This window comes from Plecotus auritus (assembly GCF_963455305.1).
Source record: "Plecotus auritus genome assembly, chromosome: 9".
Lineage (NCBI taxonomy): Eukaryota > Metazoa > Chordata > Mammalia > Chiroptera > Vespertilionidae > Plecotus > Plecotus auritus.
The window spans coordinates 151442486-151454857 of record NC_137783.1 but is presented as its reverse complement, the minus strand read 5'-3'; the positions used below and the strand labels follow the sequence as shown (position 1 = coordinate 151454857).

Here is a 12372-nt window from a genome sequence, read left to right as displayed (position 1 = left end):
AAACTGCTCTGTGAAAAGTGTTTCCCTGCAAAGCGGCGTGACAGCCATGTTCGTGCGACAGAGCGACAGCAGCTGGGCCGAGAGCCTCACGGAGTATCAGCCTTGGAGCCTCCCGCTTCCGGGGGGATGCCCGCACCTCTCCGCGCGTCCCAGGCTCCGGCCTCGGGGGGGCGGGCCCGAGGCGTCAAAGGCCAATGGGTTACGGGGGCAGGTCCCCATCGCCCTTCCGGTGTGGTGGGCGTGGCCTGGGCGTCTAAGCCAATGAGGACGTGGGGTGGGGCCTAAATCGGCGCAGGAAATGGAGGCCGTGAGTACAGCGGGGGCGGGGCTTGGTGTGGCTCCTCCTTCACCCGCGCCCCCAAGCTCCCCCCCGCAAGGTCCCCCGGGGTTGGGCAGGGGGTCTCCGAGCTCGCGTCTGGCTGTCCAGACGCCAAGGCCAGTGTGGGGAAGGGCCCGGGTCCTAGGCAGCACAGGTCCAGGACACTGGGGTCTGGGCTGGAGCAAGGAGGCCGCACCTGCCCCTGGGTCCTCGGGCCTGCTTCAGCTTTCCTTCGCCGGTAATGGGGGCCAGGCCCCTTCCTGCCGCCCCCGGAGTGCTTGCAGTCTGGTGCCCATGCACTCTCCTTGTGGCCTCCTTTCACCAGCTGTCCTCCCGCCGCCATGCTGCCCTTGCTGCCCCTGTGCCTTTGTCGGCTGTGGCCCCGCAGCCCTCCCGCCCGGCTCTTCGCAGAGGCCGCCCGGCAGCGGTGAGTCGGTCGCCGGGGGCCGGTGCCCTCCCGGAGGTTCCGTGGGTTTTTGTGGAGGGCCTGCCCAGCGCTAGGCCCTGCCTTAGGTGCTGAGATAGTTAGGATCTGACAGGTGCCTTACAGCCTCGTCTCAGGTAACCCTCACCTTCCCTGCTGAGGACACCGCTGAGGACTAGGTGAAGGGAGGACCGCCAAGGCTGTACAGCGAGTTATGAGGCAGATGTGGCCTTTGGCCCAAGCCAGACCCCATGCTCTTTCCACAACTCCTGTGGTTGTGGAGCATCGCTGATTCCAACCCGCGGGGGAGTGGGTTTTTTGAAACAAAAATGCAGATTCCTGGGTCCTGCTCTGGAGATTCCGATCTGGCAGGAATGAGATGGGGCTCAGGAATCTTTTCTTAAACAAGCTTTTCGGGAGTTTCTGACACAAGGAGTCTGAGGACCACATGTTGAGGCACTCTGGTCTGATCTGCACCATTCCCCAGACACTCAGAAAGGAGGGATTGTTTGGAGATAGGTCCCCTGTCTCCGGCCATCCCACCCTGAACGCGCCTGATCTCGGAAGGGCTGGGCCTGGTTAGTACTTGGGTGGGAGGTACGTCTCCCTTGGCACCTGCTTCAGCCCTCTCAGCTCCTGGTTGCTAAGTTGAAGGGTGTGGCCCAGCGGGGCTGGGACGGTAGGGAAGAGGTATCTTCTGTGTTTCCTTAGCCCCTACAGGTTCTGGCCTCTCTCCACAGGTCTGGTCCCAGTAACTACTATGAACTGCTGGGGGTACATCCTGGTGCCAGCACCGAAGAGGTTAAGCGAGCTTTCTTCTCCAAGTCCAAGGAGGTACCAGTGGTCCTAGGCAGGGAGGTGGGAGGGGAGTTCTGAGCCAGATGGGGTACCCTTCAAATTCCCAGGAATGGAGCTGAGTGGCTCACTCTGGCTGGTACCACATCCCCTCCGCATGCAGAGGGAGGGCAAGTGCCCCAAGGGCAGAGGTCGGGCAGGGTGTGAGGAGAGCCAGGGGTCCTGTCTGATGGGCTGGCTTGTTTTTCTTGACCTGCCTGCTCTTGGAAAAACCTGGGCCCGGGCATCCAGTGAGAGGTAGGCAGCAGGTGGGGAGGGAGGCGGAGTGCTTCCTGACTCAGGCTTACTGGTGGGGTGGCCAGCCTGAGGGCCTGAGAGGTAAGGTGACTGTCCAGACAGGGCCTCTGGGAATGGAGCCCTTGTGGATAGACACTATTGAGATGGGTCCTGGGGAGCATGGGAAGGGAGATGAGGGGAGTCCTGCCTCACCTCAGTTGCACCCTGACCGGGACCCCGGGAACCCAGCCCTGCACAGCCGCTTTGTGGAACTGAGTGAAGCATACCAAGTACTCAGCCGGGAGCAGAGCCGCCGCAACTACGACCACCAGCTCCGCTCAGCAGCTCCCCCAAAGCCCCCAGGAGCCGCCGCCCACCCCAGGTCTGCTCATCAGGCACATAGGTACAATATTTTGCAATTCGCTTCTTCTCCTCCAAATCTCCTGGGGAGCCTCATCCCCACACTGTCTCTTTTTCTCCTTCCCAGCAGCTCCTGGGAACCCCCAAATGCACAATACTGGGCCCAGTTTCATGGTGTGAGGCCGCAGAGACCAGAGTCGAGGCGGCAGCAGCATAGACACAACCAGCAGGTGCTGGGGTACTGCCTCCTGATCATGCTGGCAGGCATGGGCCTGCACTATGTTGCCTTCAGGTGCATCCCTGCCTTTCCCGGAGGGGTGGGCAGCGGGCAGGAGGCGGAGAGAAGCCCAGTGTGGCCAGTCAGCCATCCACACCACTCTTGTGTCTCTCAAGCTCAGAACTGTATGAAGTAGGTCTCTGGGGCCTCCTTTTACTTAGCAAAGGCAGCTAGCACTGCACTAGGGGCTAACGTCATTTCCAGTTTATTTTGTGCTTTATAATTTGCATGTAAATCTTTGGTGCTGACTACCGGGAGTGGTGGAGCCAACCAAAGTCATGCACAAGAAGGAAATGCTTTGTAACTGCCTCACCAGCGGCTGTCTCCCCGGCCCTCTCTCAGGCATGCCGTGACACAGTTCTACAGCACAGGTACATAGAGGCAGCGCCCACTAACAGCCGGCTAGTTCAGTGACGGCGTTAGACGTACAACCCTTTCCAAGCTCTTCGAGGACCACCCTGATGTTCGGTGCTGCTGTCATCACCTTCAGCAGGACAGCCAGGGACCTGGGTTGCCATTGGACCCTGGACAAGCCTGGCTACTCTGTACTGCTCTCCTCACCCAGCACAGGCAGTTAGACTGAGGTTCCCACAGATACAAAGCACTGACACCCTAGGGTGGGGGACAGTAGGGTTTGGGGGACCCAGAGTTCACTGTAACCCCCTTGCAGGAAGCTGGAGCAGATGCACCGTAGCTTCATGGATGAAAAGGATCGGATCATCACAACCATCTACAACGACACTCGGGCCCGAGCCAGGTCTGTCCCTGCTCTACCCTACCCTCTCTTCACTGCCCTGGGACCGCCCTCTAGGATCCCTGTGCCAACCACCCTGGTGCTCTCTCCTGCAGGGCCAACAGAGCCAGGCTCCAGCAGGAGCGACAGCAGAGGCAGCAGCTGCAGTCACCACCCCAGCCTCCCCCAGGCCCAGGGATCATGCCCCCCTGAGCCTCTCGCCTGGATGGAGCCTGCTGTGTGTTCCCTCTCGGGACTTCCCCCTACCCAAAACGCGTGCAATAAAGTGATTCTCAGCCTTCATGTCCGGCTCCCTCCTTAAGGCCCAGCACCCCCAACCCCGGCCACTCCTTGGGACCACGCCCGCCCTCCGAGCCCGGCCCCCTGGGCGGTGCGTCCCCTTTCCCCTGCTGCAGCGGGAGGGGGTGTGTGGAGGGGGCGGGCCTGCGGGCGGCCTCGCCCCCTCCGCCCCTGCCCCGCCCCCGCCCCTGCCCGCGGCCGGGTGGGGAGCGCGTGTCTGGGTCACATGAGCTGCCCGTCCGCCAGCCCGGGCGGCCCCCTGCCGCCCCCACCGTCCCCACCGCCGCCTGCCGACCGCTGGCCGCCCACCCGCCCGGCTCCTCCGGCTGCCTCCGCTGCGCTGTGCTGCGCTGCCTGCGCCCAGGGCTCGGGAGGGGGCCGCGGAGGAGCCGCCCCCCGCGCCCGGCCCCCGCCCGCCCCGGCCCGGCCCGCGCCATGGGGCTCTGGCTGCCGCCGCCCCCGGCGCCGCCCGGCTAGGGCGATGCGGGAGCCCCAGGCCCGTGGCCCCTGTGGGCAGCATGGGCCCCCTGCTCCGCCGCCTGCTGCTCGCGGCGCTCCTGCAGCTGGCCCCCGCCCAGGTACGTGCGTCCCCGACATCCCGCCTGCCCGCCCGCCGTGCCCTTCTCAAGGTTGGCGGAAGTGGGGAGGCGCGAAGCGGCCTCGGCTGAGGGTACTCGCGGATCAGACGTCGCTGGAGTCGGCCTGGGCATCCCCTGGGACGTGTTCCTCCCCACTGGCCTGCCTGCCCGTCCCTGGGGCCACTCCCCTGCCCCACCCCATTCCCTGGGCGCAGCCGGGGGCGGAGCTGCCTGGGTGTCTGTGCGACCTGGTTCGGTGCCCAGTGTGCCCCCTTCTGACCTGCGGCCTCCAGGACAAGCCTGGCCCCCAGGCTTGGAGATTGGCCTCCGCTGGCAGAGCACGCCTGGCGGGTCATGGCCAGGGCAGGTCCCAGGTGGCCAGGAGAGGACACGTAAAGCTAGGGTGGACTCAGGAGTAGAGCAATCTGGGAAAATGTCAGCGAGGAGTTGAAGCCTCCTGACTGCGAGGGCAGAGCCCTGGGGACCGTGTAGCCTTAACCAGAGTGCACCTCGGGTCCAGGTCTCTTGTCTCCCGCAGGCGCCCGACTCCCAGCCTGATGCCCCTGGCCACCAGAAGAAAGGTAATAGTGGCAACTTCGCACTAGCCAGCACTAAGGAGGTGCGCTGTGTGTTCATCGTCTTGGTTAATCACAGCTGCTCTGTAAGGGGCAAACCCTTATCCTGCCCATGTCACAGAAGTGGAAATGGAGGAAGTGGGGTTCCTGGGTTCTGGGGGAACAGGTTGGGAGGGCAGAAGTGGGGGCCAGTGGAGGGTGGCTGTGACACCGGAACTAGGGAGCAGCTGCAGAAAACTCAGTGGGGATGTAACCCTGATGCGTCTGTCCCCAGTGGTGTCATGGATGGATGTGTATGCTCGTGCCACCTGCCAGCCACGGGAGGTGGTTGTGCCCCTGACGTTGGAGCTCATGGGCACTGTGGCCAAACAACTGGTACCCAGCTGTGTGACTGTGCAGCGCTGTGGCGGCTGCTGCCCTGACGATGGCCTGGAATGCGTGCCCACCGGGCAGCACCAAGTCCGAATGCAGGTAGAGTGGGTCTGGCTGGGGTGGATGCTGGTGCTCGGGGCTGACGGGATGGCAGCCAGGCCCTAGCAGGTGGGCAAGCTGTTCTCCCTCCTGCCCGTTGGAGTGTCCTCCGCTTCTCTTCCTCTCTCTCTCTTTGTCTCTCTCTCCCTGTTCTCCCGAACACAGATCCTCATGATCCGGTATCCGAGCAGTCAGCTGGGGGAAATGTCCCTGGAAGAACACAGCCAGTGTGAATGCAGGTGCCAGCCAGGCCCACTTCTGAGCTTGCAGAGACCAGGCTTGGGCGGGGCGGGGGGGGGCGTGGTGGTACACCGCCATGGGGACCAGGTTTCTGAGTGGAGCCGGGCCTGCCTGGGGTCTGGGCAAGAGAGTAGGATGCTTGGCTTTCCTGATCCTCCTCCTCCTCGTTTCTGTCGGTCTCTCTTTCAGACCAAAAAAAACAGAGAGTGCTGTGAAGCCAGACAGGTGAGTTTCTTGGGTTCTGTGGAGGTGGGGTTGGGACCCAGGCCCACTGCCCAGGATACCACGTGTGGGTGGGGCAAGGGTGGGGCAAGTGTCAGGAAGCTGTGGTCCACTCCCCTCTTTTTCCTCCCGCTTGTGTCCCCCGCTCCCCTTTTCCTCTGCTCCCCAGTGTGTGTGCTCTGACCCCCACCCCCAGCTCCCTCCAGGGAAGACTCTTCCTTCCCGCCCCAGACATGTTGCTTCTCCTCCTAGGGCTGACACTCCCCACCACCATCCCCAGCCCCGCTCTGTTCCGGGCTGGGACCCTGCCCCCGGAGCACACTCCCAAGCTGACATCACCCATCCCACTCCAGCCCCAGGCCCCTCTGCCCACGCTGTACCCAGCACCACCAGCGCCCTGACCCCAGGACCTGCCGCTGCCGCTGCAGACGCCGCAGCTTCTTCCGTTGCCAAGGGCGGGGCTTAGAGCTCAACCCAGACACCTGCAGGTGAGGAGTTGTTGGGGGGGGGGGGGGGGACAGTTGATTGGGAAGCCATCAAGGCCCTGTCCTGGAGCAGGTCCAGGGTGAGCCTGCCCGTGGGATAAGAGCCAGGGAAGGGGAAGCTGTTGAATGCGTTGAACAAATATTTACCAAGTGTCTGCTGGCGCTGGGATCAGCATAAATAAGGCTCACATTCCAGTGCAGAAGCCCGGCGCAAGGACACTGATGCCAGCAGAGGCTGTCAAGGCCTCTGGTAAGGCGCACTTGGCATCGTCTTTTGAGAGGTCAGAGATGTCCTGGATGGAGGAGGTGACATCTGCCTGAAGTAGACATGAGGCAGCTTTCCAGTTTGCAACGCTCTGGGCCTTCTCAGAAGCCACTATGGTAGACATTTGTCCCACTTTATGGGCTCTGAGAGGCCAGGGGACATAGTATAACCCTTGTTCACCCTCGTCTGAGGGCTTCTCACAGCCCATCCCTTCCACAGTGAGGCCACGAGTGGCATCACGTGGGCTAGGCCAGTTGGGGTGTCTTTGGAACGTTAGGAAAGAATGAGGTTCGCAGACGGTAACAAGGGGGCGGGTCCAGAGGAGCAGATGCTGAGCCGGGGCAGCATGAACAGAATCCCGTTCCTTTCCTCCTTAGGTGCCGGAAGCTGCGAAAGTGACACGTTGCTTTTCAGACTCCGTGGGGCCGCTTGCCTCACAGGCCACACTCCAGAGGGGGACTAAAGAGCCTGGGCCCCTCAGAGGGCTCTCTGGCCATCTCTTGTCTCTGCAAGGCTGCCATCCACATGCTGGGCAGAGTTGGATGAGACTTGGAGGCAGCAAGAGGGGTCGCGTACCAACTTGGGAGAGAACAGGGTCCTATTTCAGTGTTTAACCGCCCTGTGTCAGTGCCCAGCTTACAGCTGGCCCCTCCCTGCCCTTACTAAGAAGACCCTGATGCTCTGCAAATAATGGGAGCTGGGCTTTGGTATGAGAACTGTGACTCCCCCCAAACCCCCCGACCCTGATAAAAGAGATGGACAGAGCTATCCCTGCCTGTGTCACTGTTTGTCACTGTCCAGGCTGGCTGATCCAAGCATGAATGTCTGTGTTACACTGCCGCCTAGACCTAGAGCTCCTTACTCTATTCACTGTGCAGATGGAGTAAATGAGGCCCAAGGTCCCACACCAACTCACAATCGAAGCCCAGTCATGTATTCTTCATATTTACGTTGTTATTGCCAGACTCTAGGGCAGGGGTCCTCAAACTTTTTAAACGGGGGGCCAGTTCACTGTCCCTCAGACCGTTGGAGGGCTGGACTATAGTTTTTTTGTTTTTTTTTTTTAAATATATTTTATTGGTTTTTTACAGAGAGGAAGGGAGAGAGATAGAGAATTAGGAACATGGATGAGAGAGAAACATCAATCAGCTGCCTCCTGCACACCCCCCACTGGGGATGTGCCCGCAACCCAGGTACATGCCCTTGACCGGAATCGAACCTGGGACCTCTCAGTCCGCAGGCCAATGCTCTATCCACTGAGCCAAACCGGTTAGGGCTATAGTTTAAAAAAAAACCTATGAACAAATTCCTATGCGCACTGCGGGCCCGGGACGAGTCGGCTCCTAAGCAGGACAGGCAGCGGCACCCTGCGGGCCGGATAAATGTCCTCGGCGGGCCGCATGTGTCCCGTGGGCCGTAGTTTGAGGACACCTGCTCTAGGGAGTCCCTGCCCCCCCCTGCTCTGGAGGGAGATGGCCTATTATGGCCAGTGAGTTTGAGGTGGGAAGCAGATCTGCTGAATGACCTTGGGTGTCACTGCCCCTCTGTCTGAGTCTCAGCTTTCCACCTGTGCACATGGAGGACACAGATGATCACCATGTTCCAGGCCCTTGGGCTCCAGGAAGGTTTGAGCATGTTGTGACATAACAGAAAAGAACACCCATCTCCCCTGCTGGGCAGCACTGTGTCTACTGCTTTTTGCCCCCCTGTAGCTTAACTCTCAAGCTGTGCACCTGCCTTGTCCCCACCTCCCTGAATGGGAAGCACCAAAGGTCCGTGGCTGGTGGGCTTGGTTTGAGAGACAGGTCCCCCGACCCCAATCCTCCTGTTTTCTCCACCTTCACCTCCCTTTCACCTTGGGTGCCCCTGCTTGGGACTCTCCTGACCTTTTTCTGTCCCAGTCCAAGCTCACTGCCCAGCCTTCTGCCTACAGACTCCCGTGCTGCCGGGCACTGAGTGGGGTGGTCCGAAGGCCAAGTCTGGGTACAAATGGCTTTGCCCTGCTGAGGCAGGACATTCAGGGGCAGAGGTCAATCCAAAGCACCCACCCTCGTGGTGTTAGACTTGAGGGTGTGATAGTGATCTTGTTGGGCCCAAGGCAAAAGTGGGGTTAAAGCAGAAGAGACAATTCCTGAGTGATTAATACTTTCATGTCATGATAGCCAGTGAAAATGCCACAGCCCAATTAGGAGGAGAGAAGAGGGTTAGAGACCCAGGGCTACCATCTGAGTCCACTTGGCCTCACTGGACACGCACGATGCTTCGCACGCACCTCCTTGCTTAGTCCTCAGTTCATCGGTCAGCTCTGTGACTACCTCCCTTTTTCATTGGATGAAATAGGCTGATTGACCTGGGGATTTGACCTCAAATCAGCTGTCTCCCTAACACTCGGTAGGTTTAGCTGCCTGCTCACAGCAGATTCGTTATTTAATTGAGATGTTTGCTGGGTACTGGGACGCCTGAAAATAATAGCCACATCATTGCAGGCTGACTCTGGTCAGTGGGCGACATGCAGAGGCAAGCCTGGACGCGGGGGGAGAGAAGGGGGAGCCCTGGCTGTGGGCCGGCGCCTGGCGGTGTATAGCATGGCCGCAATCCTACGGGGCCCTGCAGGGTGGGTTCCCCAGCCCGCGGCACAGGGACGGCAAACTCGGCTAGGCCAGGAACTTTGCTCAAGGTCAGAGTCAGTCAGTGACAGGCAGGCCCTGAGTTCAAACCCGTCTCACTCGGAGGCCGAGTCTTTCCACAGCAACTAACTGGGAGCGGTGGGTCCTGAGGATCCACCAGAGACGTCGTGGGCAAGGCTGGGGGCGACGCAAAATGGCGTCTCAAGACACTTTTCAGGAACCGCGCCCCCTGACCTTAATTTCACCTCAACCGGAAGTGCCTGTGGTCCTTTCGGAAGTCACTTTCACCTAACCTTACCGACTACCGCTCTACAGGAAGTGACGAGGATCACGTGGTTCTAGAGGGCGGGGCTAGTGGAATACCCTCCCCCGCGGGCGGGCGGCGGCGGGATTCGCGCGGCCCAATGAGGGCGGGCGGCGTGGCCCGGGCTGGTAGCTGCAATGACGCGCCTGCGCAGAGGCGGCGGCACGACGAGTTGACTCCGGGGGCGCGGCGAGGAGGTGAGCGGGGGCCACAGCCCGGGCTGAGGGAGCCGGGGTGTACACGGGCAGGCTGGGTCAGGCCGGGGTCCCGAGTGTCAAGGAGGGTAGGGTACGAGGAACCTGGAGGCTGGTGCGGGAGCTGACCGGGGATGCCGCAGGGGGAGGGCCTTTACGCCGCACGGGGCGGGGCCCCGGGAGTCGGGGCGGTACGTGGAACAGAAACGGGTGGGGCATCTGAGCTGGTATCTGCGGAAGGCGGGACTCTGGGGCTGGGGGCGGGGCTAGGACTTGTGGGGGGCGGAGCCTGGACCTTGGAGGAGGAGCTGGAACAGGCGGAAGGCGGAGCCTCGGGTTTGGAGACGAAGGGGGACGAGGCCCAGGCGCTGGGGGCGGAGCTTCAGCCGGTGAGTGGCGTGGGTACAGTTCAGGAAAAGGGATCTAGTTCTGTCGAGGGTGGGGCTCCAGGGCTGGGGGCGGATCTACGCACTCTAAAGGGTGGGGCCAAGGAGCCAAGCACAGGGGTAGGCCCAGGTAATGGCCCGGGGCGTCCACGCGGGGGCGGTCTCCGTGGTGGCCGGGCCTGGGAGCGTGGTAGGCCGAGAACTCCCCCAGGAGAGGTGGTGTGGGTTGAGCGGGCTCGACGGTCACCCGACACGGGGCCAGTCTGGGTGCCCCGCAGACCCCCGAGGGCTCAGAGCTGGGGAGGTGCCCCGGGCGGAGGCACAGGGCCGGCCTGGGGGGTCTCCCCAGAGGACCGGGGCTCCCCGGAGCCACCCAGTGGCGATGTGTGGGTGCCTCGAGGCCGATCCCCTGCAGCGGCGGCAGAGGTGTGGGTGTGCTGGGCAGGGGGCAATTGGGTTTGGCGTGAGTGGTGTCGCCCGGTCAGGGCAACTGCTGTGCAGCCAGATAGGGTCTGGACTTTGCGTAAAGGGACGGGTGGGAATTGAAGAACGGAGTTGGGGGCCAGGAGGGAAGGAAGGGCTGAGGGTGAACAAAGGGGCGGGGCCCTGGCTGCTGTGGCCTCCCCTTACCCCCTCCCCCCGCTGCTGGGGTCCTCGGGCAAGCCCCCTTCTCACTGGACTGGTAAGTGTGACCTTGGAGCCCGGGGGAGAGGGTGGTGACCCGGGACGAGGGGATCCCCAGGGGCAGGCAAGGTACGGTGGTGTGGAATCCTACTACCTGCAGGTATTCCATACCCTTCCTGCCCTCCCGGTCGATTGGTCGGTTGGGGTCTGTTCTCGCAGAGACATGAGACTCAGCTGGGTCCTGACAGTACTGTCCATCTGCCTGAGTTCCCTGGCCACGGCTGCGGGGGCCGAGGGCAAACGGAAACTGCAGATCGGGGTCAAGAAGCGGGTAGACCACTGTCCCATCAAATCGCGCAAGGGGGATGTCCTGCACATGCACTACACGGTGGGTGAGGAGGCCGAGCTTTTGGGTGCGGGTGGGATTCTAGGGACCAAAAAGGACTTGGGAGCCAGGTTCCTCTGCTAAGGTGGGTGACCTTGGGCAAGTCCCTTCTCCCCTCTGCCAGTTTCCGTGGTTCTATCGTGCTCTTCACTGTCTACTCCCCAGGTTGGCACCAACAGTTACAATGTACTGTGAGCTGCCTAAGGCTCTGTCCCCTTCTAGGACCATGGCCACCAATTCTGTGGGGGGACAGCTTGACGAAGAGAGCAGCTGGGGGTGGGGTGCTGTCAGAGTGGAACCTCCTCCTCACTGGCCTTCCCATGGTCCCACAGGGGAAGCTGGAAGATGGGACGGAGTTTGACAGCAGCCTGCCCCAGAACCAGCCCTTTGTCTTCTCCCTGGGCACGGGCCAGGTCATCAAGGGCTGGGACCAGGGGCTGCTGGGGTGAGTCGGGGGGCCATGGCTGTGGTCTAGGTGAACTGTGGGAGGCAAGCCCCAGGAATGGGGGGAAGGGAGGACAGGGAGCCGGAGTGCTGCCACATGCTGAATATGTTGTCCTGCAGGATGTGTGAGGGGGAAAAGCGGAAGCTGGTGATCCCATCAGAGCTGGGTAAGAGGTCCTTCCTGAGTGGGTATAGGGTTCCGGGTATGTTTGGGGAAGGATGAAGGCTGGTTAGTGGTCTTCCCCACCCATTCATTACAGTTCATGCCTCTTCCAAGTTCAGCTGTGTCCAGCAATGCCAGGGCAAGACCCTTGAGGCACTCAGCTCTGCTGCCCACCTTGTGCCCTTTATCTGGCCTTTGCGGCCCCCTCTCACCCATTACACCTCCATTGCTGGCTGTTACCGAGATGGGCGGAAGCCTGGTTTCAGCCTGGCTGTCTGCAGAACCTCTATCTGACCACAGCTCTCTTTGTGTTTTTTGTGTGTGCATCTTTGGCAGGGTATGGAGAGCGGGGAGCTCCCCCAAAGATCCCAGGTAATATACCTTCTGGCCTCCTATCTCTTGCACCTATCCCATCTCCTGTGGCCCTGGAACTCATTCTACCTCACTTCTCTGCTGCAGGTGGTGCAACCCTAGTGTTCGAGGTGGAGCTGCTCAAAATCGAGCGACGTTCAGAACTGTAGCCAAGCTGGGGAGGGCCGGTGGAGAGGCCCCCATCAGGGACCAGACTGTTTAAGAAAAAAAAATCTTAAAGCTCATGAAATGAGCCTGTGTTTGTTTGTGGGCCCTGAGAGACTTAGAAACCACAGTCCCAGCCTCCCCTCTTCCTCGGCATCCTGTACCCGTCTCCTTTTGTGGCTTTAGAACCTTGGGATCTCGGCTCAATAGCCTGGGGGTCAAGATAGCCAGGCCTTGGGTGGTATGGTGGCCCTTGCCCAGAGTGAAAAAAGTATTCTTGCTGCCAACAGCAACATTGCCCCCCCCGCCGCTCCCCAGCCACTTTTAGCTCCAGGTCTGGGAGCCAGCACTGGGCTATCACCATGACTACGTGGCCTTCAGGAAGGCCTACAGTCACTTGGGGAGAAGC

General features: G+C 61.2%; 4 protein-coding genes across 11 annotated transcripts; all 4 read left to right on the top strand.

Moving 5' to 3' along the window:
• Positions 1 to 64: 64 nt before the first annotated feature.
• Positions 65 to 3487, top strand: DNAJC4 (DnaJ heat shock protein family (Hsp40) member C4). 5 transcript variants are annotated; one of them, XM_080687525.1, is made up of 7 exons: positions 65 to 307; positions 645 to 746; positions 1484 to 1577; positions 2033 to 2217; positions 2305 to 2466; positions 3122 to 3208; positions 3301 to 3487. In XM_080687525.1, exons 2-7 carry the CDS (start codon positions 661 to 663, stop codon positions 3395 to 3397), a joined length of 711 nt encoding a protein of 236 aa, XP_080543651.1. In that variant the 5' UTR covers positions 65 to 307; positions 645 to 660; the 3' UTR covers positions 3398 to 3487. The 5 variants fall into 5 exon arrangements, with proteins under 5 accessions (XP_080543651.1, XP_080543652.1, XP_080543649.1 ...); XM_080687526.1 differs by having other exon boundaries at positions 290 to 307; positions 2033 to 2196; positions 2302 to 2466; XM_080687523.1 differs by having other exon boundaries at positions 290 to 307; positions 2302 to 2466.
• Positions 3488 to 3723: 236 nt separating this feature from the next.
• Positions 3724 to 7088, top strand: VEGFB (vascular endothelial growth factor B). Of its 4 annotated transcripts, none has more exons than XM_080687531.1 (7): positions 3724 to 4062; positions 4583 to 4643; positions 4912 to 5108; positions 5274 to 5347; positions 5538 to 5573; positions 5823 to 6058; positions 6698 to 7088. In XM_080687531.1, exons 1-6 carry the CDS (start codon positions 4003 to 4005, stop codon positions 6034 to 6036), a joined length of 642 nt encoding a protein of 213 aa, XP_080543657.1. In that variant the 5' UTR covers positions 3724 to 4002; the 3' UTR covers positions 6037 to 6058; positions 6698 to 7088. The 4 variants fall into 4 exon arrangements, with proteins under 4 accessions (XP_080543657.1, XP_080543656.1, XP_080543654.1 ...); XM_080687530.1 differs by having other exon boundaries at positions 3851 to 4062; positions 4601 to 4643; positions 5924 to 6058; XM_080687528.1 differs by having other exon boundaries at positions 3851 to 4062; positions 4601 to 4643.
• Positions 7089 to 9579: 2491 nt separating this feature from the next.
• LOC308258062 (uncharacterized protein) lies at positions 9580 to 12048 on the top strand (the record flags this gene model as incomplete). The annotated part of the gene is made up of 6 exons (XM_080688311.1): positions 9580 to 10513; positions 10675 to 10843; positions 11173 to 11285; positions 11405 to 11451; positions 11784 to 11819; positions 11907 to 12048. The coding sequence occupies one exon, from the start codon at positions 9580 to 9582 to the stop codon at positions 10375 to 10377; it is 798 nt and encodes a 265-aa protein (XP_080544437.1). The 3' UTR covers positions 10378 to 10513; positions 10675 to 10843; positions 11173 to 11285; positions 11405 to 11451; positions 11784 to 11819; positions 11907 to 12048.
• Positions 10679 to 12048, top strand: FKBP2 (FKBP prolyl isomerase 2; the record flags this gene model as incomplete). The annotated part of the gene is made up of 5 exons (XM_080688313.1): positions 10679 to 10843; positions 11173 to 11285; positions 11405 to 11451; positions 11784 to 11819; positions 11907 to 12048. The coding sequence occupies 5 exons, from the start codon at positions 10679 to 10681 to the stop codon at positions 11966 to 11968; spliced, it is 423 nt and encodes a 140-aa protein (XP_080544439.1). The 3' UTR covers positions 11969 to 12048.
• Positions 12049 to 12372: the final 324 nt, after the last annotated feature.

Excerpts from the sequence above, each read along its gene's own strand:
- VEGFB (XM_080687531.1), top strand. The coding sequence starts at position 4,003 with ATGGGCCCCCTGCTCCGCCGCCTGCTGCTCGCGGCGCTCCTGCAGCTG. Across the intron at positions 4,063-4,582 it reads TGCAGCTGGCCCCCGCCCAG|GTCTCTTGTCTCCCGCAGGC; the intron begins GTACGTGCGTCC and ends CCTCGGGTCCAG. Across the intron at positions 5,109-5,273 it reads AGCACCAAGTCCGAATGCAG|ATCCTCATGATCCGGTATCC; the intron begins GTAGAGTGGGTC and ends TCCCGAACACAG.
- DNAJC4 (XM_080687523.1), top strand. The coding sequence starts at position 661 with ATGCTGCCCTTGCTGCCCCTGTGCCTTTGTCGGCTGTGGCCCCGCAGC. Across the intron at positions 2,467-3,121 it reads CTGCACTATGTTGCCTTCAG|GAAGCTGGAGCAGATGCACC; the intron begins GTGCATCCCTGC and ends ACCCCCTTGCAG. Across the intron at positions 3,209-3,300 it reads GACACTCGGGCCCGAGCCAG|GGCCAACAGAGCCAGGCTCC; the intron begins GTCTGTCCCTGC and ends TCTCTCCTGCAG.